The 25,162-nt window shown below is 43.1% G+C and overlaps 1 protein-coding gene across 1 annotated transcript; it reads right to left on the bottom strand.

Annotated features, from left to right (window-relative positions):
• APOL6 (apolipoprotein L6) lies at nucleotides 1-20,187 on the bottom strand. Its single transcript, XM_525581.9, has 3 exons — nucleotides 19,784-20,187; nucleotides 11,932-12,028; nucleotides 1-9,792 (listed from the first exon to the last, which is right to left on the bottom strand). The coding sequence occupies exons 2-3, from the start codon at nucleotides 11,979-11,981 to the stop codon at nucleotides 8,811-8,813; spliced, it is 1,032 nt and encodes a 343-aa protein (XP_525581.5). The 5' UTR covers nucleotides 11,982-12,028; nucleotides 19,784-20,187; the 3' UTR covers nucleotides 1-8,810.
• Between the last annotated feature and the right edge of the window lie 4,975 nt (nucleotides 20,188-25,162).

Below are 25,162 nucleotides of genomic sequence, written 5' to 3'. Positions count from 1 at the left end.
AATATTTGAAGAGATTTATTCTGAGCCAAATATAAGTGACCATGGCCTGTGACACAGCCCTCAGGAGACCCTGAGAACATGTGCTCCAGGTGGTCGGGGAACAGCGTGGTTTTTACATTTTAGGGAGACATGAGAGATCAATCAAATACGTTTAAGATATACATTGGTCCTGTCCAGAAAGGCAAAACAACTTGATGTGGGGGCTTCTAGATTATAGGTAGATATAACAATTTTCTGATTGGCAATTGGTTGAAAGAGTAATTATCGATAGAAAGGAATGCCTGGGTTATAAGAGGTTGTGGAGACCAAAGTTTTTTCATGCAGATGAAGCCTCCAGGTAGAAGACTTCAGAGAGAATAGATTGTAAATGCTTCTTATCAGCCTTAAGGTCTGTGTTGATGTTAATGCTGGAGGGTATGATGAGGCATGTTCGACTCCCACTTCCCATCATGGCCTGAACCAGTCTTTCAGGTTTAATTTTTGACTGTCCTGGCCCAGGAGGAAGTCCATTTAGATGGTTGAGGGGGCCTCAGAATTGTGTTTAGTCCCCATGGCTCCCTCTAAAGTTGAACTCATAGTCCTTTCTTCTTGCAAGAGTTCCTGTAAGAAAAAAAATAAAACAACACCAAAAACACTAATCACAGGAAAACTCCAAAGCTTTAGGTGCAACATGGTGGGGAAGTTAAAAGCACAGCTTGGAAGTCAGGCTTCTTGGGTTGCTGACCCTGGTCTACAACTATGTAGCTTCTACAGCTTGGTGCTATAGTCTGAATGTCTGTGTCCCCTGAAAGTTTATATGTTGAAACCTAATGAATGTGAAAATTGCAGATACCAGGATGAAATCACTTTTCATCCTAGCTCATGCTTACATGTCTGAAATGAGAACTGTTTCCAAGGACTTTCTAAAAACGTTTTTATGTCCTTCATGTATCTCTCGCTTTGCTAGGTCCCTAGATGTTCTCCAGGACTGCTGTTATTCAGATAAGATATTTTCAGAACACTTGCCCAGTGATGGCATCTCTACCAATGAACTGACAGCAACTCTGGCTTTGAACCTCTGGAACCAATTAACTTTGTTCCACAGGAGGAATCTCAGATAAGACTTTCTTAAAGCCATGCCCAGCCATGGATTTGTGCCATCAAATACTTATGAACTGGGTGAATTTCCTCTCCTCTTGAGGTTCTGAGGTAAACCTGGGGCTTATGTGCCTGTCAGAAAGTGACATTCTTTGCTTACTACAAGTCAGAAATCCTGTACAGAGACTGTGTACACAAAATATGGGGCCAGTTTTTCCAAGGACTTTATTGGTTCCATAAGTCAAGTTTGATTCCTTAAAGGAAAGCACACCATTCCAGTCAAAGTCTTAGTAAAACAACCAATTTCTCCAATCATGTCCTGCTACAAATTAGAACAGATTCTTAATGCACTTATGCAAATAACTGTATCACCATAAGTTAAGAATACTTACAAATAGTTTCTGAATTCTGCAGAAATCAGGTAGAGAGAAACAAATATGCTCCAAATTTTGTCATAGGAGTAAACTAAATTGTTAAAAGCTGTCAATAGCTCAAAAGAAAAGTTTTAAGACTGAAACACAAAGCAAAGGATCAGCAAACATTTTAAGCAAAAAGTCAAAAAGATTGGTTCAGTCTATGCAGTTAATTCCTGTTCTGCTTGATACTCATGAACATTTTAGCTCTCCATGAGTCCTGAAACTTTTCCCTCTATTCTGATGTCACAATCTCCAAAGTTATCAGAAACCTGCTTGTAAGAGCACCTGTTGGAGTTTTACAGCTGATTATAAAACCACCTTCTAAAGAGGACCAAAATAGGCCAGGTGTGTGGCTCACATCTGTAATTTTAGTACTTTGAGAGGCCGAGGTGGGCTGATCACCTGAGGTCAGGAGTTCAAGACCAGCCTGGCCAACATGGTGAAACCCCATCTCTACTGAAAATACAAAAAAATTAGCTGGGCATGGTGGTGTATGCCTGCAATCCCAGCTACTCGGGAGGCTGAGGCAGGAGAACCGCTTGAACCTGGGAGGTGGCAGTTGCAGTGAGCCAAGATCGTGCCGCTGCACTCCAGCCTGGGCAATAGAGTGAGTCCCCATCTCAAAAATAATAATAAAAATATATTTAAAAAAGAGGACCAAAACAACAATTGTGCATGGAAGAAAAAAGTTTTAAGGCAGCCATAGTCAAAAGACAAAACTGACACGGAAATTTGTCACCTCTGTGGCACACAATAATTTTAATATAACAATTATGATTATTACTGATAATGTACACTGTTATATTAGAATTATAGGAGTTTCACATAATTTTGGAACATACACCAATAACATATTTATACAAATACAGCCCAAAGAAAACCAAACACCATTTCACATTTGACAATGCTTCCTATATAATTTTTATACCAAATAAGCCAAATTATGTCATTTTAGGACTTTAGGGAAACTAATATCTTAAAGGATTAATTAGATTAGAAAAATACATAATTTATAATTTGATTTTGGAAAGCTTGTCAAATGCAAAAGGTTTAAAACACTTGATATTACAAAATAAAATTACAGGTCATCATAAAGTCATTTATTTAATCCAAGTGATAATTCAAGGATTTCAAAAAAAGCAAAAACCTTCATTCTTTGAGAGAGGTGACTTAACTTTCTAAACAAGAAGCCCTAATAAAAACAGCATGAAGCCAATCACATTTGATTTTCAAAATCTTGTAAACAAACTATAAGATTTAATCTTGATTATAAAATATAACTTCCATAAGCCTTTTATAACCTTTATGAAGGAGTTGGTTAATGCTTCAAGAAAACCTTGCTAATCAGACACAGGGGTCCATATACTGATTTTGCATCAGTGTGCCTTTGACTTGAATGATTAGTTCATAGAGAAACTGAACTTACTGGATCTTTCAAAATCGGCCCTTACAATCTTACGCGCCCACCTCTTCCGCAATAGTCCCTGGGCCTTGAGGAGTTGAATAGCTTTAATTTCTTGCCTAGTGCCTCAGGAATGCAGTTTATTTTGATTGGCATCTTCTACGGGGCCTTAAGATGAGGCTTTGATTGTCATCAGTGTTTGTGATTTTTCAGACACAGGAGTTAAAGCCCTGTAACTCAATGTTACAAGGACTTTAAAAGCATATACAGGAAGATACATGGATGTAATAACCTTGATTTTTAAAAAATTAGCTTTTTCTTCCCTAAGCAAACCAAAACTTAATATGACAACTTGATTATATAAAAGCTTTTGGTGTGTGTGTGTGTGTGTGTGTGTGTATATATATACATATATAAAATCTTATCATGACTTACACCAATGTTCATGACAAGCTTGGACTTTCTGGTTTGTCCTGAACATCCCTCCTTGTTAAACAACCAGTTATTTTATTTTAGGACTAAATTTACCATATAAAATTCTTTCTTATATAAAATTATTTCTTTTTAAGCTTTTTAACCTTGAAAAAATTCTTTATTTTTATAACTTTATTTACATTTTTTTTCTTTTCTGGTTCCTTTTACCTTGTTTTATATATAACCTTTTAACAAGCTTTGAATTAGACAAAACTTGTTCACCATTTTTTAAAAAAAGGACACACTTTTTTTTAAGCAACAATGTTTTCCCACAAGATATATTTATTGGAAAATACCCAAATAATAAATTATCTATTATTTAATTTAATATGACTTTATATTCTAAATTATGTCCAGTTGGTCTATAAGTATTTATCCCATTACATTTACCTAGTTATTTTATTAATTGTTTACCTAGATTATTTATAAAAACTGTGATAGTCATGATTTAAAGTTATGAAACTTCCATTGCAAAATTACAACTGAGACAGTGAAAAACGATTTGACCTAACTGACTCCACCTTGCTCTTAACTTCCAAGCTGTCCTTGTTCATTCCTGGGCATAGGCCGAATGAACTTTGGGAGGAACCTAGTTTAAGTTCAGCTTCGAAACAATGACAATAACAGTCCTTTCCCAAAAACAAACCTCCTTATTGTCTGTGGACTAAACTGCCTAAAGCCACAGGATTAGAAGTTATGGTAATCTTATTAAATTCAAGATGCAGCTGTTTTCATTAAACCCATATCAATGTCTTATTTATTAAAAATTACACAAGCAAAGATCATTCTGTTTTGGGCTGGGTTTATAGTTTTATAACCCCTATGCCAAATTTTGACACCTTCTGGTATTTGGCAGGGATAAGTATAAAACTGTTTGATTAATATAATGCAAACAAAAATGTATGCTGGCAATTCTTAAGACATTTCTAATACTACTTTACCAATAATTTTAAAGCTACTTTATTTATTAAAGATTTTACTTAAGTTACATAAATTTGAAAAAGCATTTGACTAGCCTTTTCTTTTTTAGTATCTGATTTAAGCACTTTTATTTTTCTTTAAGCCAAGTAGCTTTTACATATTTTTAGCACTAAAACATCGTGTACACAACACATACATACATATAAAGACGTATTGGGCATGCCAATAGAAGTACATTTTATAGATTTATAATGCCCCCCCACCTTTTTTCCTATCTTAGACTTTCAGATTCTTGATAACCTGTTTTACAACCCTAGGCAGTTGTCAGCTAAATAGCCTTAAATTTTTGCACATTAAAGGAAACAACCCAGGTGAAAATCAAATAGCAAAATTTACATGATAAGGTACAGAGAGGAAAAGTCTAGTGGTGTTAGAGGGAGATGCTTTTATTTTTCTTTGAGCGATATTAAACATAAAACGAAACTACATTCTTCCTTAACCCAAGAGTAGCCTTTGTTGCAATAGCTATTTTAGTCAAAAAATCCGGTGAAAACAGAATTCAGTCAACTGAGAAGTAAAAGGAAAAAAAAAAAAAAAAACTTTTGCTACAAAAAAAAGACAAGGTCTTAGGAGAGAAAAACAAACAAGAAACAAAAACATGAAGGCCTTTCAAATACAAACATGCACAAAACACACATCATGGATGTTACTGTTTCAGTTAAGCAGACTTTCAACCACTGAGCTTCTTTAAAAACTTTAAAAAAAGAATCTTATTACCAAATCTCAGCTAGGACAAAATGTTGCTATTTCAGAAGTACAGCCATTGCTCTTTCAGTTTGGTCTGGCTAGCAAAAAGCTGGCTGTGTTATGTAAATAAAGCCCCTATAGTAATTAAAATTTAAAAAAATTTTTTTAAGCTGGCTGTTTTCCTACCACTTGAGAGTCCTTGACCCCGTAATTTAGGGTTCCCCTTCAGATTTGACTAAGACAGAAACAAACAACAAAACAGTTAAGCAAAACTAACAATGGTCACACAAATTATACAATTTCCGAGTGCTCTAAGTGCATTGGAAGAAAGCTGAAACTCCATAAAAACATCACCTGCCTTCCATCATCATGAAAGCAGGAAAACTTGCCTTCCTTGTTGGGAGCAAGTAAAACTCCAAAAAAAGAGGTGTTGTACAGCAAAATAAACTTCCGATCTCTACCAAATTTTAAGAGATCAGGGATTTTCTGGAGGGAGTCCTCTCAGACCTCAGCAAATTGTCCTATTGGTTTGAGCCATAAAGTTAGCTCATGCTGGTACCAAGCACCGATAGATTTGTCAAGGGTCAGGGGCATCTCCACCCAGAATCCATTCATGGTTTCCAAAATGTGAACCCAGAAAATCCGAGACAGGTCTCGGTTAATTTAGAAAGTTTATTTTGCCAAGGTTGAGGACACACCTGTGACACAGACTCAGGAAGTCCTGATGACATGTGGCCAAGATGGTTGGGGCATACCTTGGTTTTATACATTTTAGGGAGACATAAGACATTAATCAATATATGTAAGAAGAACATTGGTTCAGTGGGGAGGGAGCTTCCAGGTCACAGATAGGTGAGACACAAACAGTTGCATTCTTTTGAGTTTCTGATTAGCCTTTCCAAAGGAGGCAATCAGATATGTATCTATCTCAGTGAGCAGAGAGATAACTTTGAATAGAGTGGGAGGTGGGTTTGCCCTAAGAAGTTTCCCTAAGCTTGAGTTTTCCTTAGTGATTCTGGGGCCCCAAGATATTTTCCTGTCACAGTTGACATCCCCAACACAGTGTTTAGGGCTCAGAAAAAGATACCCTAAAATAGGGTGCTTTGGCATGCTGGGTGCTTTGAATAAAGGAGACTGAAGGGCCTCAGAAATAAGAGAACAAAGGTCTGTCTCTGACCCACTGCTGCCCACTTCCCTTCCCTTCCCTTCCAAAGCACAGGGAGGGATTTTCTTTGAAGTTCTCTTATTTATTAAGGGAAGTTTCTCCAGAAGGAAGGCAATTGTCCTGGACACCCCTTCCTGGAATCTACATCGATCAGAGAAGATTAACTCATATTGCAGGACAGGAGAATAATTAAAAGTTGCTCAAGACAGCACACCTAGATAGACTTTTTGCTTATTCTTTCAACTATAGTTATGTGTCCAATAACAATGTTTCGGTCAACTGCATATACAACCATGGTTTGATAAGATTATAGTGGACTTGAAAAATTCCTATTGCCTAATATACTGAAGGAAGAAAATGTTTTAATATGCATTTTGTGTACCTTAAGTGTGCTGTGTTTATAAAGCCTACAGTAGTATACAGTAATGCCCTAGGCCCTCACATTCATTCACCACTCACTGACTCATCTGGAGCAACTCTCAGCCCTGCAAGCTCCATTCGTAGTAAGTGCCCTGTACAGGAGAGCCAATTCTTATCTTTTATGCCATATTTTTACTTTCCTTTTTCTCTGTTTACATATGTTTAGATACACAAATATTTCCCATTGTGCTGCAATTGCCTATAGTATTCAGTAGTCACATGCTGTACAGGTGCGTAGCCTGGGAGCAATAGGCTCTCCCATATAGCCTAGGTATGCAGTAGGCTATGCCATCTAAGTTTTGTATAAGTACACTCTGTGATAATCACACCACAATGCAATTGCCTAATGACACATTTATCAGAATGCATCCCTGTCACCAAGAGATACATGACTGTATTCTTCTTTTTTTCTTTTTTTTTTGAGATGGGGTCTCATTCTGTCACCCAGACTGGAGCGCAGTGGCACGATCTTCGCTCACTGCAACCTTTACAGCCTGGGTTCAAGCGATTCTCCTGCCTCAGCCTCCCGAGTAGATAGGATTACAAGTGCCCTGCCACTACACCTGGCTAATTTTTATATTTATAGTAGAGACAGGGTTTTGCCATGTTGGCCAGGCTGTTCTCAAACTCCTAACCTCAGGTGATCCAGCTTTATTAGTGTAATTACACTTTATCAGTGTAATAAGGCAAACTTTGCTCACCACACACTTCCTCCCCCTACCCCCTCCCACAGCCTGTGTCACTACCTCCCCATCAGAGGCCTCACTTCCTGTAGCTTGGGGTGCTATTTAAGCTTCTGCCATCTGGCCCACATTAAAAAATGTATATGCTTTTTCTCCTGTTAATCTGTCTATTGTCAGCTTGTTTTATAGATTCAAATTCTTAAACCTTCAAGGTCTAGAAAGGAAGTTCCTTCTACCCCTCCAATAGTATAAAGAAGTGGAGCCTTTTGGTAGGTGATAGAGTCATGAGGGCCCTGCCTTTAGGCATAGAGTTAGTGCCTTTATAAAAGAGGCCCAGGGGGGCTTGTTTGCCCCTTCTGCCATGTGAGAACACAGCAAGACAGTGCCATCTGTGAAGCAGAGAGTGAGCCTTCACGAGATGTGGAATCTGCTGGTGCCTTGATTTTAGACTTCCCAGCCTCCAGAACTGTGGATCTCTGGATACATCTCTGTTGTTTGTAAATTACCCAGTCTAAGGTATTTTGTTATAGCAGCACAAACAGACTAAGACACTTGGCGAGTGACATAACCTGTCTGGCTTAGTCATCTTTGGTTGCTATAACAAAATAGTAACAAACTACTATAGATTGAGTTGCTTACACCACAGAAATTTATTGTTTCACAGTTCTAGAGGCTGGAAGTCCCAGACTGACTGACTTATTCAGTTCCTGGTGAGGGCTCTCTTCTTCTGCCTTGCAGATGGCTGCCTTCTTGCTGCATCTGCAAATAGCCTTCCTTCAGTGTAGGTGTGCAGCAGGGGTGGGGAGGCCCTCTTGTATTTCCTCCTCCTCTTATAAAGAAGTCAATTCCATCGGGTTAGGACCTCACCCTATGGCCTCAGTCAACCCTAATTACCTCCCAAAGGGTCCATCTCTAAATACAGCCACATTTTGGTTTAGGACTTCAACATATGAATTTGGAGGAGGAGACAATTTAGTTCCTAACTCCGCCTGTGGCTCAGTGACCTCTTTGTTAAAACTGGGAAGACCCGGCTGGGCAGGGTAGCTCACGCTTGTAATCCCAGCACTTTGGGAGGCCAAGGTGGGTGGATCACTTGAGGTCAGGAATTCGAGACCAGCCTGGCCAAAATGGTGAAACCCTGTCTCTACTAAAAATATCAAAATTAGCTGGGCGTGGTGGTGTGTGCCTGTAATCCCAGCTACTTGGGAGGCTGAGGCAGGAGACTTGCTTGCACTCAGGAGGCAGAGGTTGCAGTGAGCCGAGATTACGCCACTGCACTCCAGCCTGGGCAACAGAGACCCTGTCTCAAAACAAACAAACAAACAAACAAACAAACAAACAAACAAACAGGGAAGACCCTTTTCCAGCACATAGGCCTTAAGGAGCATTGAAGGAGAAACAGAAGGCATGCCCAGGTCTGTCCAGGACAGGCACCCTCATCTCCAAGATGTACTTGATATTATTTGGACCTCCAAGGCCATTGTATGCCATGCCCTGAGGAACATTCATGTAAACTGTACATACACACAGACACACAGACACACACACAGCCACAACCACATCCACACATGCTCCCTTAACTCCTTCCAGTAAGCCTCGGTTTCGCAGGTCCCAGTTAAATCCTTTCCCACCCCTCTGGCCCTTGACCTCACTTTCTGCTGCAAGCTCTTGTAGAGCTGGGTGAGTTCTGTGAGTTTCCTCTCCAGCTCCAAGGCCTTGGCTCTCAACTCTTCCGCAAACTTTGTCTTTGCTCCTTCCTTCAGGTGCTTCCATTCCTTTGAGAGAGTGGCCAAGTCATAGCCAAGGGAGAAGGCGGACATCACACCTCCCAGCACGCGAGCATTTTTGGTCATCGCCAGTGTTGTTCCCGCAAAGGCCTTTTGCACCTGCACGCGGCTCCGGGAGGAGACTTGGCCAGTGGTCAGAAGACGCTTGGTAGCCTTGGCCAAGCGTGGGTTGGCTCTGAGTTTCCAAAATGCATGGATGTTTTTCTTGGCATACTTCAAGGTCTTCCTAAGATCATAGATAATCTTTCCAGTAGCTGTGACATAGTCTGCCTTCTCTTCCTCATCCTCCCTGTCCTCTTGGTCGTAGGTGGGCAGTATGTCTTCCGCCCGTGCTTGGGCTTCTTTATTTTTGGAGCGTTCCAACGTACCACTCACGATGCTGGTGACCCCAGCTGCTGTTGCCAAACCTTGACCAGCGGTGGAGAGCAGCAGGCTTCCTCCTCCTGTTGCTGGGGCAAGGGCTAAACCCAGGAGGCTCATCACTCCAGAGATGACAGCAGTAGAGGTGGCCACCATGTTAGCCTTGGTGAATTTCTTGTGGGTTTTGTCAATATCGTCTGCGAGGGCACGGAGCTTGTCAATGTTCCCTTTCAGATCTTCTTTCAATCTGGGAAATTCTCTCAAAAATATTTTTTCTTCGGGGGACAGATCTCCGTCTTGTAGCTCCACGTCTTCACACAGAGGAGCGTCATCCTCATCCCTGAGGAGAAATGAAATAAAGATTTTGCTTCAGCTTCCCAGATGGGAAAACCCATGTGGCTCTTGGATATTCTTGCCACTCTCAGCTTCGAATCCTCCCTGTACCTCCCTACAAAATCCCCTGAAAAGTCCTAGAGCATTGTAGAGTAGTTCAGCCTTTGCTGAAAACTACTGGTTCCATGGAAAAAAGAAACACATAAGAGGGGCATGTGGAAGGACAAATGTGAATCACTCCAGCCTTGGCCAAGGAATGGGGAAGGAAAATTAAGTCCTGAGGTATGTTTTCAGCCTTGTTCAGAGAAAGCACAGCACTGCTGCAGAGGAGGGGCAGTGGGGAAATGTTAAAACCCCACTCAAGATAAAGAACTTGGGAACAATGGCGGGAGAGTTCTGGGAAAAGTAGGAGAAAGAGAAGACAAGGTGGTGGGCAGGGGATGAGAGTCCCAGATGTGTAGAAGTGAGTAGGAGGGTGGAGGGGGCCATATTGCATCATACATCCTCCACTCTAATGACCTTGAATCTGGTTACTCTGGGGTGTGTCTTTGCTTCTATCAGGAGTTGCACATTGAGAGTTGAGATAAATTATTATTCATGTCCTGAATGCTCTCCTTGCTCTTGGTCAGCTTTACTTGACCCTTCAAGCAGATGGGATTGGTCCTTCATGGAAGAAGTTTGGGACAAAGAGACCTAGGCCCCTCTTCCTCCAACATTTTACAGGATGAAGTACAAAGGGATCTTTGCCAGACCAGTTGGCTTTGACCTTCAAGGCAGAGCTGCATCAGGGTGAGAGCAAAGCCTGCTGCTTGGGGCATTTTCTCATGCAAGGTGCCATTTGTGCATTTCCTTCAGGGTGAGCCGAGGAGACCTGGTGATAACAGATGCCCTGGCCCAAAGAAGAACATCAGAGCTGGAGGGAGCCCTGGAGAGGATCTGGGCCATCTCCTTTATGATTCAGTGGGGGGCCTCAAGCCCAGAGAGAAAAGAGGACACTCCCAAAGGAACATGCAAGGTAAAGATGGAGCAATGGGTGGGCTCTGAGTCCTAAACTTGGTGCTTTCTGCCTTTCCTCTCACCTGTCAGTTGATGTCAGGGCCTCCTCATTGAAGTATATGTATGTCCATAAATGTATTTATCTTTAAATCTCTCTTTCCACACACACACGCACACAATTCCTCAGTGGGAAAGATTAGAAACTAAATATACCATCGAGCATATGTTTTAAGTGTTAATGAATTAATAAATTTAGGCACAATTATCTATTAATCCACAGATGTAAATCAGTTAACAGAGCAGAAGGTCACCAGGGCTTGCAATGGGGAAGGGGTGGGATGAAGGCAAGCGGGGTGGCCCTGACAAAGAACCCCAGACATAAAAGATGCCATAGGTTAGCCCACCCTGATCTCTGTGTTTCCTCAAGGTATGCTAGACAAAAAGAAACAGCAAATAGATATGTAGCTGCAAAGATCAACAACGCCACTGTGTATGAACTGTAAAGTTTTTGGTTTTAGCATGGTTGATAACTAACAGAAGCTTGACTTCATGTGTTTCTTAATTAAACCAAGCGTCTCACATGTGAACACCTCTGCTCCAGTAAATCCTGTATCAGCTGGTGATGTCTACTGGCATTGGATAACATTTCAGTCCAGTTCCGTGACATATTACACATAGAGTTCGCCTAATTCACTCAGCAAATATTTGTTACTTGCACACATTGTGCAGGAGGCCGGTGGTGCTACGTCTGCTGATTTACAGACAACTGGGCTTAAATTCATTACTTTGTTAACACCAAATGGCTTCCTTCCTTGATGATATATGAGCTGAAGAAATGGAGTTCCTGTCTTCAAGAGAGTTGCAGAGATGAGGCCCCAGAGTGGAGCAGTTTTTGTCTTTGGAGTCCTATTGCCCAAAGCCATGTGCCTGACTTAATCTTGACTTGCTCTCCAAAATATTTACTTTAGCTCCATGAAGTATTTTTTTCCCTAGGGGAACAGATTTTCATATGCATAATGGAGACCAGCGGTAAAATAAGGCCCACTTAACAGCTAATCCTATCAGAGCACATGTATTCCTTATCGTGAGGATGCCTGCAGCATTTCAACAGAACCAGCCCTCTCCCTGGGGACTTCGCCCTTTGGATTACCTTTGCAAACCAACACCAGCCTCACTTTCTCTCTCCGCCTGGTTGTCCATCAGCCTCTGTGGCAGCAAATCTGTGTCCCCAGGAGTCAAATGATTTTCTGGTCAGGAATGTAGAAAAACAACGTTACTGCACATATGATGAAACCTTATGAAATTCAGGTGTGGAGGGATTTCGGATTATGTACTATCAAAATAACAACCATATAGCATACTAAATATTTGCAAACTATTATTTTAAAATTGTATGTTGAGGTGTAGCTTACATACAATAAATGCATGCAGTGAAATAGTCAGTTCAATACATTTTTACCTCTACATTGGAGGGTAGCAGTATACACCATCCCAAAATATGCCACTTTGGCATAAGGATTATTTTGAGCCAAATGTAATTGAGAAGAAGTGGGTACAAGAAAAGTTCTCCACCCTCCCTCTATTTGCCTAAAAGCAAGACATAAATTGACAAAGGTAAAGCTGTCCCTCGTCTCCTCACTAACAAGAAGGATAAAGTTTGATCACCAAAGATGACATTGACTTACTTTTCCACAAGTTGCTCCTGCTGGAGACTCAAAACCCTTTTCCATTGTCTTGCTACTTCTCTAAAAATGTGCTGTTCATTGTTGGAGATGTATTGAAGCTGGAATTCAAAGCTACCTCTTTGAGAATTATTTAATCCCTGGATCTCTCCCATGTCCATATGAAATAGACATGTTAATACGCTTCTGCTTGGTTTTCTCTCGTTAATGTGTCTTGGGTTACAGGAGTCTGTTCCAGCTAAGAACTTATGAGGGTTGAGAAAAAAATTACTTTTCCTCCCATACATAGCCAAGGGCTGGTAACAACTCAAATACATCAATCAACAGAAGAATAAACAAACAAATTATAGTTTTTTTATATAGTTAAATATTACATAGCAATAACAATTTTTAAAACTACTGATACCCAAACAACATGGAATAATTTCACAGACATTATTATTGAGTGAAAGAAATCAAACAAATGGCTCCATTTATATGAAACTCAATAATATGCAAATGAATTGGTTGTAGAAGTCAGAATCAAGGTTTCTTCTCGGGTAGTGCGATTATTTACTGGGAGAAGGAAGTACAAGGAAATCTCCTTTTCTCCATCTTGACCTGGGTGAGTGATTCCTTAGATGGATATTATAAGAGAGGAAAAAATAATTTTCCCTCTGCCCTTCTAAGTTCTCAGCTAGGAGCCTTGTAACCCAAGACAGATTAATAAGAGAAAAACAAACAGAAGTGGATTAATATGTACCTCTTAAGTGTATGTAGGAGACACCAGGGAATAAATAATTCTCAAAGGAGTGGCTTAGAACTCCCTGCTTATATAGCCACCTTCAACAAAGAACTATACAATTTTAGAGAAGGGACAAGATGAAGAAAAAAGACTTTGCATCTTGAGGGCCACCAAATTGTGGGCAGACAAATAAATAGGAAATGAAGGATAGAAAGAAACTAGTCAGTAAGTTTTGTTACGCAGCTTCCTCTGGTACCATCTCCAGGCCTATAAGGGTCTAAAGTTCTCAGTGGTTAACCTTTATTCTCCTCGATAGAAAGACCTTTGTAAATTTAGATCTTGCTTTTAGGCAAATAGAGAGAGGACAGAGAACCTTCCTGCATCTGCTGCTTCTTAATTGCCTTCGCCTCAATAATCCCTATGCCAAAGAGGCATATCTGGGGTAGCTTATTCTGTTCTCTCACGGTTATTATGACCACATAGACTGTAATGATTAAAGGATCATTTTCACCAAACAAAGCAGTAATTTACAAGGCCCCTTTGTACAAATTGTATTCCCAAGAACATAATATGTTGTGATATTGTGATTTATAATTATATATAGATATATAATTACATATACGTGTGTATATATATATGTGTGTATGTGTGTGTGTGTATATATATACATATATATATAGAGAGAGAGAGAGAGAGAGTTCTTATCCCCATTTCTGGCACAGGGCTCCTAAAACCCTTGGAATTTCCTGAGCGATGAGAGCAGTAAAGGTGAAAAGAGCATCTTTTCTTAACCATAAATGACCCCTTTTAGCCACACCCGAGTTTATGTTAATGAGGTGACTTTAGAAAGCCTCCAAGGATGGGGGGCTGGTTGTCTGGGGAAACAACCATGTGATTTGAGGGTTGGAATATTCAGCCCTACCCCTTGAGTTCCAGGAGAGGAGAGAGACTGGAGATTGAGTTAACCACCAATGGCCCATAGTTTCTTTAATCCATCATGCCTGTGTAAGGAAGCCTCCATAGAAACCCGAAAGGACAGGGTTCAGAGAGCTTCTGGGTTGGTGAACACATGGAGGTACCTGGAGGGTGGTGTGCCCAGAGAGGGCATGGGAACTCCATGTCTCTTCCCCCATATCTTGCCCTGTGCATCAATTCCGTCTGGCCATTCTTGAGTTGGATCCTTTATAATAAACTAGTCATTGTAAATAAGTGTTTCCCTGAGTTTTGCAAGCTGTTCTAGCAAATTATTGAAACTGAGGAGGGAGTTGTGGAAATCTTCCATGTGTCACCAAGTTGGACAAAAGTTGTGGGCAACCTGGGGACCCACCACTTACAACTGGTGTCTGAAGTAGGGGCAGTCTTATGGGACTGAGCCCTTAACCTGGGGGATCTGATAGTATCTCCAAGGAGATAGTGTCAGAATTGAGTTAAACTGTAGGATGCCAAGTTTGTTCTCATAAAGAAGTGGAGAATTGCTTGGTGTAGGGAAAAAAACTCACATATTTTAGTGACCAGAAGGAGGTAAATTGGTGTGAGTATTGAGGGTAGTAGTAGAGTTCAGCCTCCTTCCTTCACCTCTCTCGCACACGCCCTCTTGCCCTTCTGCCTTCTGCCTTCTGTCATGGGATAACACAGCAAGAAGGTCCTTGCCACGTATCTCAAAATAATAAGAGCTATCTATGACAAACCCACAGCCAATATCATACTGAATGGGCAAAAACTGGAAGCATTCCCTTTGAAAACTGGCACAAGACAGGGATGCCCTCTCTCACCACTCCTATTCAACATAGCGTTGGAAGTTCTCGCCAGGGCAATCAGGCAGGAGAAAGAAATAAAGGGCATTCAATTAGGAAAAGAGGAAGTCAAATTGTCCCTGTTTGCAGATGACATGATTGTATATCTAGAAAACCCCATTGTCTCAGCCCAAAATCTCCTTAAGCTGATAGGCAACTTCAGCAAAGTCTCGGGATACAAAATCAATGTGCAAAAATCACAAGCATTCTTACACAACAATAATAGACAAACAGAGAGCCAAATCATGAGTGAACTCCCATTCACAATTGCTTCAAAGAGAATAAAATACCTAGGAATCCAACTTACAAGGGATATGAAGGACCTCTTCAAGGAGAACTACAAACCACTGCTCAAGGAAATAAAAGAGGACACAAACAAATGGAAGAACATTCCATGCTCATGGGTAGGAAGAATCAATATCATGAAAATGGCCATACTGCCCAAGGTAATTTATAGATTCAATGCCATCCCCATCAAGCTACCAATGACTTTCTTCACAGAATTGGAAAAAACTACTTTAAAGTTCATATGGAACCAAAAAAGAGCCCACATTGCCAAGTCAATCCTAAGCCAAAAGAACAAAGCTGGAGACATCACGCTACCTGACTTCAAACTATACTACAAGGCTACAGTAACCAAAACAGCATGGTACTGGTACCAAAACAGAGATATAGACCAATGGAACAGAACAGAACCCTCAGAAATAATGCTGCATATCTACAACTATCTGATCTTTGACAAACCTGACAAAAACAAGAAATGGGGAAAGGATTCCCTATTTAATAAATGGTGCTGGGAAAACTGGCTAGCCACATGCAGAAAGCTGAAACTGGATCCCTTCCTTACACCTTATACAAAAATTAATTCAAGATGGATTAAAGACTTAAATGTTAGACCTAAAACCATAAAAACCCTAGAAGAAAACCTAGGCAATATCATTCAGGACATAGGCATGGGCAAGGACTTCATGTCTAAAACACCAAAAGCAATGGCAACAAAAGCCAAAATTGACAAAGGGATCTCATTAAACTAAAGAGTTTCTGCACAGCAAAAGAAACTACCATCAGAGTGAACAGGCAACCTACAGAATGGGAGAAAATTTTTGCAATCTACTCATCTGACAAAGGGCTAATATCCAGAATCTACAATGAACTCAAACACATTTACAAGAAAAAAACAAACAACCCCATCAAAAAGTGGGCAAAGGATATGAACAGACACTTCTCAAAACAAGACATTTATGCAGCCAAAAGACACATGAAAAAATGCTCATCATCACTGGCCATCAGAGAAATGCAAATCAAAACCACAATGAGATACCATCTCACACCAGTTAGAATGGCGATCATTAAAAAGTCAGGAAACAACAGGTGCTGGAGAGGATGTGGAGAAATAGGAACACTTTTACACTGTTGGTGGGACTGTAAACTAGCTCAACCATTGTGGAAGTCAGTGTGGCGATTCCTCAGGGATCTAGAACTAGAAATACCATTTGACCCAGCCATCCCATTACTGGGTATATACTCAAAGGATTATAAAACATGCTTCTATAAAAACACATGCACACATATGTTTATTGCAGCACTATTCACAATAGCAAAGACTTGGAACCAAGCCAAATGTCCAACAATGCTAGACTGGATTAAGAAAATGTGGCACATATACACCATGGAATACTATGCAGCCATAAAAAAGGATGAGTTCGTGTCCTTTGTAGGGACATGGATGAAGCTGGAAACCATCATTCTCAGCAAACTATCGCAAGGACAAAAAACCAAACACCGCATGTTCTCACTCCTAGGTGGGAATTGAACAATGAGAACACATGGACACAGGAAGGGGAACATCACACACCGGGGCCTGTTGTGGGGTGGGGGGAGTGGGGAGGGATAGCATTAGGAGTTATACCTAATGTTAAATGATGAGTTAATGGGTGCAGCACACCAACATGGCACATGTATACATTTCTCCGGGTGAAATTATCCTGGATTCAGGGTGGCCCTGAAATCCATCACTGGTGTCATTATAAGAAGAGGAGGTGACAGAGAGAGACACAGCAAAGAAGGCTGCACGCAGACAGAGGCAGAAATTAGAGTCGTGCTGTCAGAAGCCACTGAGGCTGCAAAAGGCACAGATGGTCTCCCTAGAGCCTGCAGCAGAAGTGTGCCCTACTGGCACTGGGATTTTTGACTTCCAGCCTCCAGAACTGTGAGACTCTAAATGTCTGTTGTTTGAAGCCACCTGGTTTGTGGTGCTTTCTGACAGCAGCCCTAGGGAAGCCAATACATTCCTTTGCATCTCTTCCCTACATTTGGTACTTGGTCCAGCGCTTACGGCAGAAATGCTGTTTCCTAGGTATGGCTTCTCCCTCGGCTCATCCTCCCTTCTCTCATCCTCTTCCCTTCCACTTCTAAAAAGTTAGGAAAAAAATCCTCCCTCACACACTCTGAAGGGACACAAATTCTTTATTTTTTTTTAAATTTTTTTTTTTTTTTGAGACTGAATTTTGCTCTTGTTGCCCGGGCTGGAGTACAATGGCATGATCTTGGCTCACTGCAACCTCCACCTCCCAGATTCAAGCGATTCTCCTGCTTCAGCCTCCCAAGTAGCTGGGATTACAGGCACATACTAACACACCCGGCTAATTTTTGTATTTTTAGTAGAGATGGGGTTTCACAAGGTTGGCCAGGCTGGTCTTGAACTCCTGACCTCAGGTGATCCACCCACCTCGGGCTCCCAAAGTGCTGGGATTACAGGCATGAGCCACCATGCCCAGCCCAGGACACAAATTTTTATAGCCATTCATTTATAGCTATTCATTCATCCATTCACTTATAACCATGAATACAAGTTTAAGTTTGAAAATTTAGAAATAAATTATAAAATCCACCTTATGCTCACCATATGGAAATGCATGCTGTTCATGTAGTTTGTGTGAATTCTTGTCACTTAACATTGTATCTTAGTAGTTCCCCAGGCGATACATAGAAGCCATGTCGCATTTCATTTTACGAATGTATCATTACACATTCAATAACTCTCTCACTGTTGAACCTTTGGGTTGTTTTCAGTTATTTTAAAATTTTGTATTTATAATTTTTGGTTAAAATCCTTATATAGACGTCTGTCTACATGTTTGGTTATTTCTTTGGGGTAGTCTATGAAAAAGAATGAATGCTTCAAAGATAAAAACCTTCTCCCCTCTTTGGTATGTGAAGCTAGGTTTGGTTTAGGGGGCTTGGCACCTGTAAGAGTTTACTTTCACCAGACATACATCTACCTGCTTTACACAGTGACCCAGTGAGATCGGTGCTAAGATGATGCCCATTTTACAGAGGTGCAAACTGAGACATAGGGAGGCCAGTGTCACACAGTAAGCAGGAAAGCCTGTGCAATTCCAGCCACGCAGAGTCTGGAGTAGTTGGTCCCAATCAGGGCATGTTTGCTCCCCAGGGACACTGCTAATATCTGGAAACATTTTTGATGGTCTCAGCTGGAGAGGGTACTGCTGTTGGTATGTAGAGGGCAGAGGCCAGGGTTGCTGCCAAGCACCCTACGATGCAGAGGACAGCCCTCACAACCAGGGATCACCTGGTTGAACATGACAAGGTTGCTGGGGGTAAGAGACTCTGGTCTGGAACCCCATTTTTTACCAGCGTCCGCCAATACCTCTCTCCTTTTTTTACATTAGTCCTGTGGGATGCAGGGCAAAGGTAACAGCAGGAAACTCATCCAAGCAGGTCCCATTCCCTCCCCTCTGACCTGCTTTTGGTGGTTGCGAGAGGATTTGGTTGTGAGAGGTTTATTGGGAGAGGATTTGAGAACTTATTTTCATTTGAAAGCTTACAGGATATTTATGACAGTCTTTCCTTACCTGCCTTCCCCCACAAAACCAACTTCTGCAGATACACAATCTAAGTAAGAAAAATCTGCTTACTTTGAAAACACAGCTTCAAGATAATCTCCCTAGATTTTTTTTTTTTTTTTTGAGACCGGGTCTCACTCTGTTGCCCAGGCTGGAGTGCAGTGGTGCGATCACTGCTCACTGCATTCTTGACTTCCTGGTTTCAAGTGATCTTTCCACCTCAGCACCCTCCCAAGTAGCTGGGACTAGAGGTGTGCACCATCACGCCCAGCTATTTTTTGATTTTTTGTAGAGATGGGGTCTCACTATGTTGCCCATGCTGGTCTCAAACTCTTGGGCTCAAGCAATCCGCTTGCCTTAGCCTCCCAAAATGCTGGGATTACAGGCATGAGCCACTGCGCCTGGCCTAGTCGCCCTAATATTTATCAAAAACTCCCTCACCCTCTTCCCCAAACAACTTCACATAAATCTACAATCTAGAAAACTCTGTAGGTTGGCTTTGCAGTTTCTAGACAACTCACCCAGCACCTTTTTTCTTGTGAGATGACACCCCTAAATCACTCCTCTACTGAATTTCTAGGGAAACGCCTGTGGCTGATGTAATCATCTGCTTTCTAAGGGCCAGGTCCCCTCTGCCTAAGCCCTCGGATCCCCAGCAGTGGAGGGACAAATGCAACTTGGCTAGTCACATCGCATGCTTTATCATGTTTCGATTTAACCCTGAAATGGCTGTAAGGGAGGGAAACCTACCAGGATTAACACAGGAGAAGTTAATCCTCAGACTCTCCCCAAGCTCTGGCTGGCATTTGAACCCCGCTGCTTTCACAGCAGCTCTTTTCCCTGAGTCAGGTGCCTAAAGCCAACCCCTTGGGGGCTCTGTCCTTCAGGGACCAGAGCAGCAGCCCCCTCCTCCCCCGACTTCTGCCTGCCGTCTCACCTTCTCTCCACGGAGCTCTCCTTTGTGGCCTTGGGTCCCGAGGGAGAGGAAGATCCTGAACCTCTGTCCTTGCCTCTCCGAGGTCCCCTGGTCTGGCAGGGGGCTGTGAGTGTCTGGGCTGGAGAAAGACGGATAGGAAGAGTAGGGTGGCTTTTGAACAGGAATTGATTGCAAAACTGGTTTCGGTTAAGTGCTGCAGGAGAGAAAAAGCAAAGCTCTAGGGCTCTTCCAGGAAATCATGGGCTCCAGCTGTCACTTTCAGTTTCCTTTTTGCCAGTTTCTCTAATTGGATGAACAACGAGGTGAAAGAGCAGAATCAAAGTCAGGAGGCCTGAGTCTCTCGTCTCTGTCCTGGCTGTGTTATAGGATGGACCTATATGGGGTATGAAAATAGCTCCTGTGGCTTAGAGCTATGGTGAGGAGCCCATGAGCAAGCGATGGGGCGCCTGTTGAATAGTGGATTCACAGTAGCTGTCATCACTGATTGTTCTGAAACTGCTTTCCTCCACAGCATCTTACGTGACGCTGATGTGGGTAACAACCCCATGAGGTGCACAGCATTAAAGGGCTAATAACTCTGAATGCAGAATCCTCTGAAAATGGAAACTTTATTTTATTATTATTATTATTATTGTTTTTTGAGATGAAGTCTCGCTCTGTTGCCCAGGCTGGAGTGCAATGGCACGATCTCGGCTCACTGCAACCTCCGCCTCCTACGTTCAAGCTATTCCCCTGTCTCAGCCTCCCTAGTAGCTGAGATTACAGGCACCTGCCACCACGCCCGGCTGATTTTTGTATTTTTAGTAGAGATGGGGTTTTGCCATGTTGGCCAGGCTGGTCTCAAACTGCTGACCTCAAATGATCCATCCATCTTGGCCTCCCAAAGTGCTGGGATTACAGGCGTGAGCCACCGCACCTGGCCTCAAAATGAAAACTTAAAAAAAAAATGATAATTTATTCATTTAGTGGCAAAACCTGACCTGATCTGGCATGAATTCACCTATGGTTTTTATGTCTCCTGCTTAATTTGAATATTCACAGTCACTGCAGAAATATTAATATGTTTGACTGAGGAGGGCTGCTGGGGGTGCGTGGGTTACACAGTACATGATACCTGCACCCCATTACCTTTCTAAAAATCCCCCAAATCAGGAACTCTGACATGCATCTGGCCTCAAGGATTGGAGATATAGGATTGTGATACTCTGTCTCCCACTTTAAGGAAAAGGAAACCCAGGCTTCTAGAAGTTGTGGGTTGTTTGTGATTACACAGCTAAGAACCAGTCCTAGGCTCTGTGTCTACAAGAATGAGCCCACAGTGAGGTTACGGGCTGAGATCTGTGTCTCTCTAGCATTTGTGTCAAATTGTGATCAGAAGCCATGTGGTTTGCTTGTATTTATATGCCCAGAAGTCCCCAGTCACCACCCCTAGCTGAGACCACATTGGAGGCTGTTGCTTTGCAGAAGGTGTGGCCCACCTAGCCAGTCCTGGCTTTGCTGTGATAGAGGCCACCTCCTGTCCCTGGGCCCTACGAGCAGGAATGAGGGGTTAAGGGCTGCTGAGTTGGGTCTTGTAGGGGCCTTTCCAACCGTGGCATCCCGGATTCCACAACCCACCCCTGCTCCTGGCCTCCCACACTTGGGGAACACGCTAAACACAGCCTGACCTTGAGGAGGACTTGGCTGCCTGGCTGGGGCCACTGAGCCATCCCAGGCCTGCCTGTTGTTTTCCCTGGCAACGGACCCAGATGTTGTGGTCACTGCTCGGTCCTGGGAGTCTCAGGGGCCAGACCGGCCATTGGATGGGGGCAGTGTTTACCACCAGGGCTCTTGTGAAACAATCGCCCCAAGAGATGCCATGTGAGAAAAATGTTCTGTAGCCAAAGGCAGGAAGTGCTGCTTATGTAAGGGGACAGAAAACATCCACCCTATAGCTCAGATGAACAAAAGTATGGAGTCGCTTAATTTCCTAGAGTCCACTTCCCTTCCCTCAAGGGACCCAAGACCTGCTGAAAAGAAACAAACTTGCCTGAAGGCCCCTTAGTCTCTTGTGATTTAAAACACACTCTCGGACCAGGCGCAGTGGCTCACGCCTGTAATGCCAGCACTTTGGGAGGCTGAGGCAGGTGGATCACTTGAGGTCGGGAGTTCGAGGCCAGCCTGACCAACATGGTGAAACCCTGTCTCTACTAAAAATACAAAAATTAGCTATGTGTGGTGGCAGGCACCTGTAATCCCAGCTACTCGGGAGGCTGAGGCAGGAGAATCGCTTGAACCTGGGAGGCAGAGGTTGCAGTGAGCCGAGATTGTGCCACTGCACTCCAGCCTGGGCGACAGAGCGAGACTCTGTCTCAAACACACACACACACACACACACACACACACACACACATTTGGGTAAAGTCTGTCATTTGGGGGTGAATGTTCAGGCAATTTAAGTTCAAATTTTCTATCAGGGCTTTTTATGTTTTCTTAAAAGTTTGCCTCTCATTGAGGCTGCAGTGAGCTGAGATTGCACCACTGCACTCCAGTCTGGGTGACAGAGCAAGACCCTGTCTCAAAAAAAAAAAGAAAGAAAGAAAGAAATTTGCCTGCCTCGGAGATGGCACCTGGGAGCAGGGGCTTGTGCTGGCCCTCTGGGGTTCCACTGGCCCACAAAGAGGGTCCTTTGTGACCCTCCCAGCAGGAATTACTGGCTCCCGGACACCTGGGTTCTGGTTTGCCTTGGCACCTCTCTGAGGAGCTGCAGGTTTTCTGTGTTGCAGCCACAACCAACACACTCTGGGCTCAGGCTGTCTGCCTCCCAGAGAGCTCATCACGCCTCGGCCCAGTGGCCCCTGGCACAAGCAGGGACCATCCGTCCTGGGATGGGGGAAAGGCCTTGAAGCACACTTTGACCCTGAAATTCTTGGATTCTAGAAATTTCTTTTCTTCTCTCTGGCTACAGCATTTAGGGAGAGTTTGAACCTAGGAGGCGGAGGTTGCCTAGAGTTTGAGCAAACGCTGCCCCGAGACTGCAATTTGCCAAATGTAGCAAAAGTTCTATCATGGCCTCCACTGCTTTGCCTGGAAGCAGTTTCAGGATCCTGGGAGCCCAGGCCAGAGGGAAGCACGGAAGCAGCCATTACAAGGGGAGAGTGGAGCACTGAACTTGAACCCAGGACCCCAAAAGGGCCAGGCCTCACATGGCCACACCCTTGTTGCTTGGCCCACAGCAACTAACCCTCACCCACTTCCATCCCATCTCCTTCCCGGGGTTCTTGTGAGGAAGTTTTTTGTTTGTTTGTTTTTTGTTTTGTTTTGTTTTTTTGAGACAGTCTCGCTCTGTCACCCAGGCTGGAGTGCAGTGGTGCGATCTCGGCTCACTGCAACCTCCGCCTCCTAGGTTCAAGCAATTCTCCTGTCTCAGTCTCCAAGTAGCTGGGATTACAGGCATGTGCTAATACGCCTGGCTAATTTTTGTATTTTCAGTAGAGATGGGGTTTTGCCATGTTGGTCAGGCTGGTCTTGAACTCCTGACCTCAGGTGATTCACCCGCCTTGGCCTCCCAAAGTTCTGGGATTATAGGTGTTAGCCATCATGCCCAGCAGAATGAGTTATCTTGACAATGGTAAAGGTTGATGCACGCACCAGGTGCTCTGGCCATCATTACTATTTTTGTATACACATGACTCATCTATTTTTCTTTTTTTTTTTTTTTTTTTGAGACAAAGTTTCACTCTTGTTGCCCAGGCTGGAGTGCAATGGCACGATATCGGCTCAGTGCAACCTCCGCCTCCCTGGTTCAAGCGATTCTCCTGCCTCAGCCTCCTGAGTAGCCGGGATTACAGGCGCCCACCACCACCCCGGCTATTTTTTTATATATTTAGTAGAGACGGGGTTTCACCATGTTGACCAGGCTGGTCTTGAACTTCTGACCTCAGGTGATCCACCCGCCTTGGCCTCCGAAAGTGCTGGGATTACAGGCATGAGCCACCGCGCCCAGCCCCAAGGATTCATCTTTCATGAGAGATCTGAGAGAGCGAGAGAGGGGATGTCTCTTTCCTTCTACCCTGGATTAAAAATGAAGATGTCTGGCATCCTGGGTTGGAGGGATGGGAACTTCCATGTGCAGAATGTTACATGTGGAGCACGTGCTGGGAATATTTCACTCATTATCTCATTTTATCCATATGCTCCTTCTATGAAGCAGGGAGCACAAGCCCAATATATAGCTGCCAAGACTGATGCTCATGGGTCCAAGGACCTCATCCAAGATCACAGTGTCTGACATGACTAGGGTTAGGCGTAGAACCCAAATGTGTCTGCCTCCAGTTCTTTGCACTAAAACACATCACAGAAGTCCACATCTCTGCTCTGTGGCTGAATGATCAGTGAGTTTGCAAACTGCTCTCCTTGCGGTAGCCTGGCCAGGTGTTGGGTGGGGGTGGGCAGGAGCTGGAACAGGAGGTACAGGTTGTGCAAGAGGCAAGGTTAGTTGGCATTTTGGTTAGCAGGTTGCAAGTGACACATCATCTTGGAGCAGTGTAAGCAAAAACAAGGAAGCCATTTATCCAGCTTGGTTGTTCTTATACTGCAAGTCACAATTTACTGTGTCATGAAATCAGCTTAGTGGGTCTCAAGAAATAATAAAGGGAAATAAGGTTGGACATGGTGGCTCATGCCTGTAATCCCAGCATTTTAGGAGGCTGAGGCTGGAGGATTGCCTGAGCCTAGGAGTCAGACCAGTTTGGGTAACATGGTGAAACCTCGTCTCCACAAAAAAATGCAAAAATTAGCCAGGTGTGGTGGTGCGTCTATGGTCCTAGAGACTGGTGTGTGTGTTGAAGGGATGGGGGATGGGGGGTGCTGAGGTGGGAGGATCACTTGAGCCCAGGAGGTTGAGCCTGCAGTGAGCCGTGATCGAGATTGTGCCACTGCACTCCAGCCTGGGAGACAGACCATCTCAAAAAAAAAAAAAAAAAAAAAAGACAGAAAAAAAGAAAATGAAATGAGATAAAGTAAAAAATATCAGAGTATATCATACATAATAAGGGTATAAGTATTGTTTCATGGAAATTATATCCATATAGTGATGATGCACACACTTATATATATGTGTGTGTGTGTGTGTGTGTGTGTTATGGATTGCACTGTGAAATGGGTCACAGACAGAATGCTTGAGAGCTACTGACCTGTTCACAGAATCAAAGGAAAACCCAGAAGGTTTCAGGCAGCTCCAGATTCAGGGACCAGGAGCCCCACTGTAGCTCTCTCGCTGTCTCTCTTTCTCTCTCTTCCAGCCTCATTCTGTCCCACTACAGGTGGGCTTTTTCCATAACAGAAAGAAGAGAATTTCAAGTCTATTACAATTCATGTCCTTCTAGTTCCTGGATTGGA

Source organism: Pan troglodytes, chromosome 23 (assembly GCF_028858775.2).
Source record: "Pan troglodytes isolate AG18354 chromosome 23, NHGRI_mPanTro3-v2.0_pri, whole genome shotgun sequence".
In the NCBI taxonomy this organism is placed as follows: Eukaryota; Metazoa; Chordata; class Mammalia; order Primates; family Hominidae; genus Pan; species Pan troglodytes.
This window is presented reverse-complemented; position numbering and strand designations above follow the sequence as displayed.

What these genes read in the sequence shown, in the direction of transcription:
- APOL6 (XM_525581.9), bottom strand. Translation starts at nt 11,981, where the DNA reads ATGGACAACCAGGCGGAGAGAGAAAGTGAGGCTGGTGTTGGTTTGCAA. An exon ending in GCTGGTGTTGGTTTGCAAAG is followed by an intron (nt 9,793 to 11,931) that starts GTAATCCAAAGG and finishes ATTTCTCCTCAG; the next exon opens with GGATGAGGATGACGCTCCTC.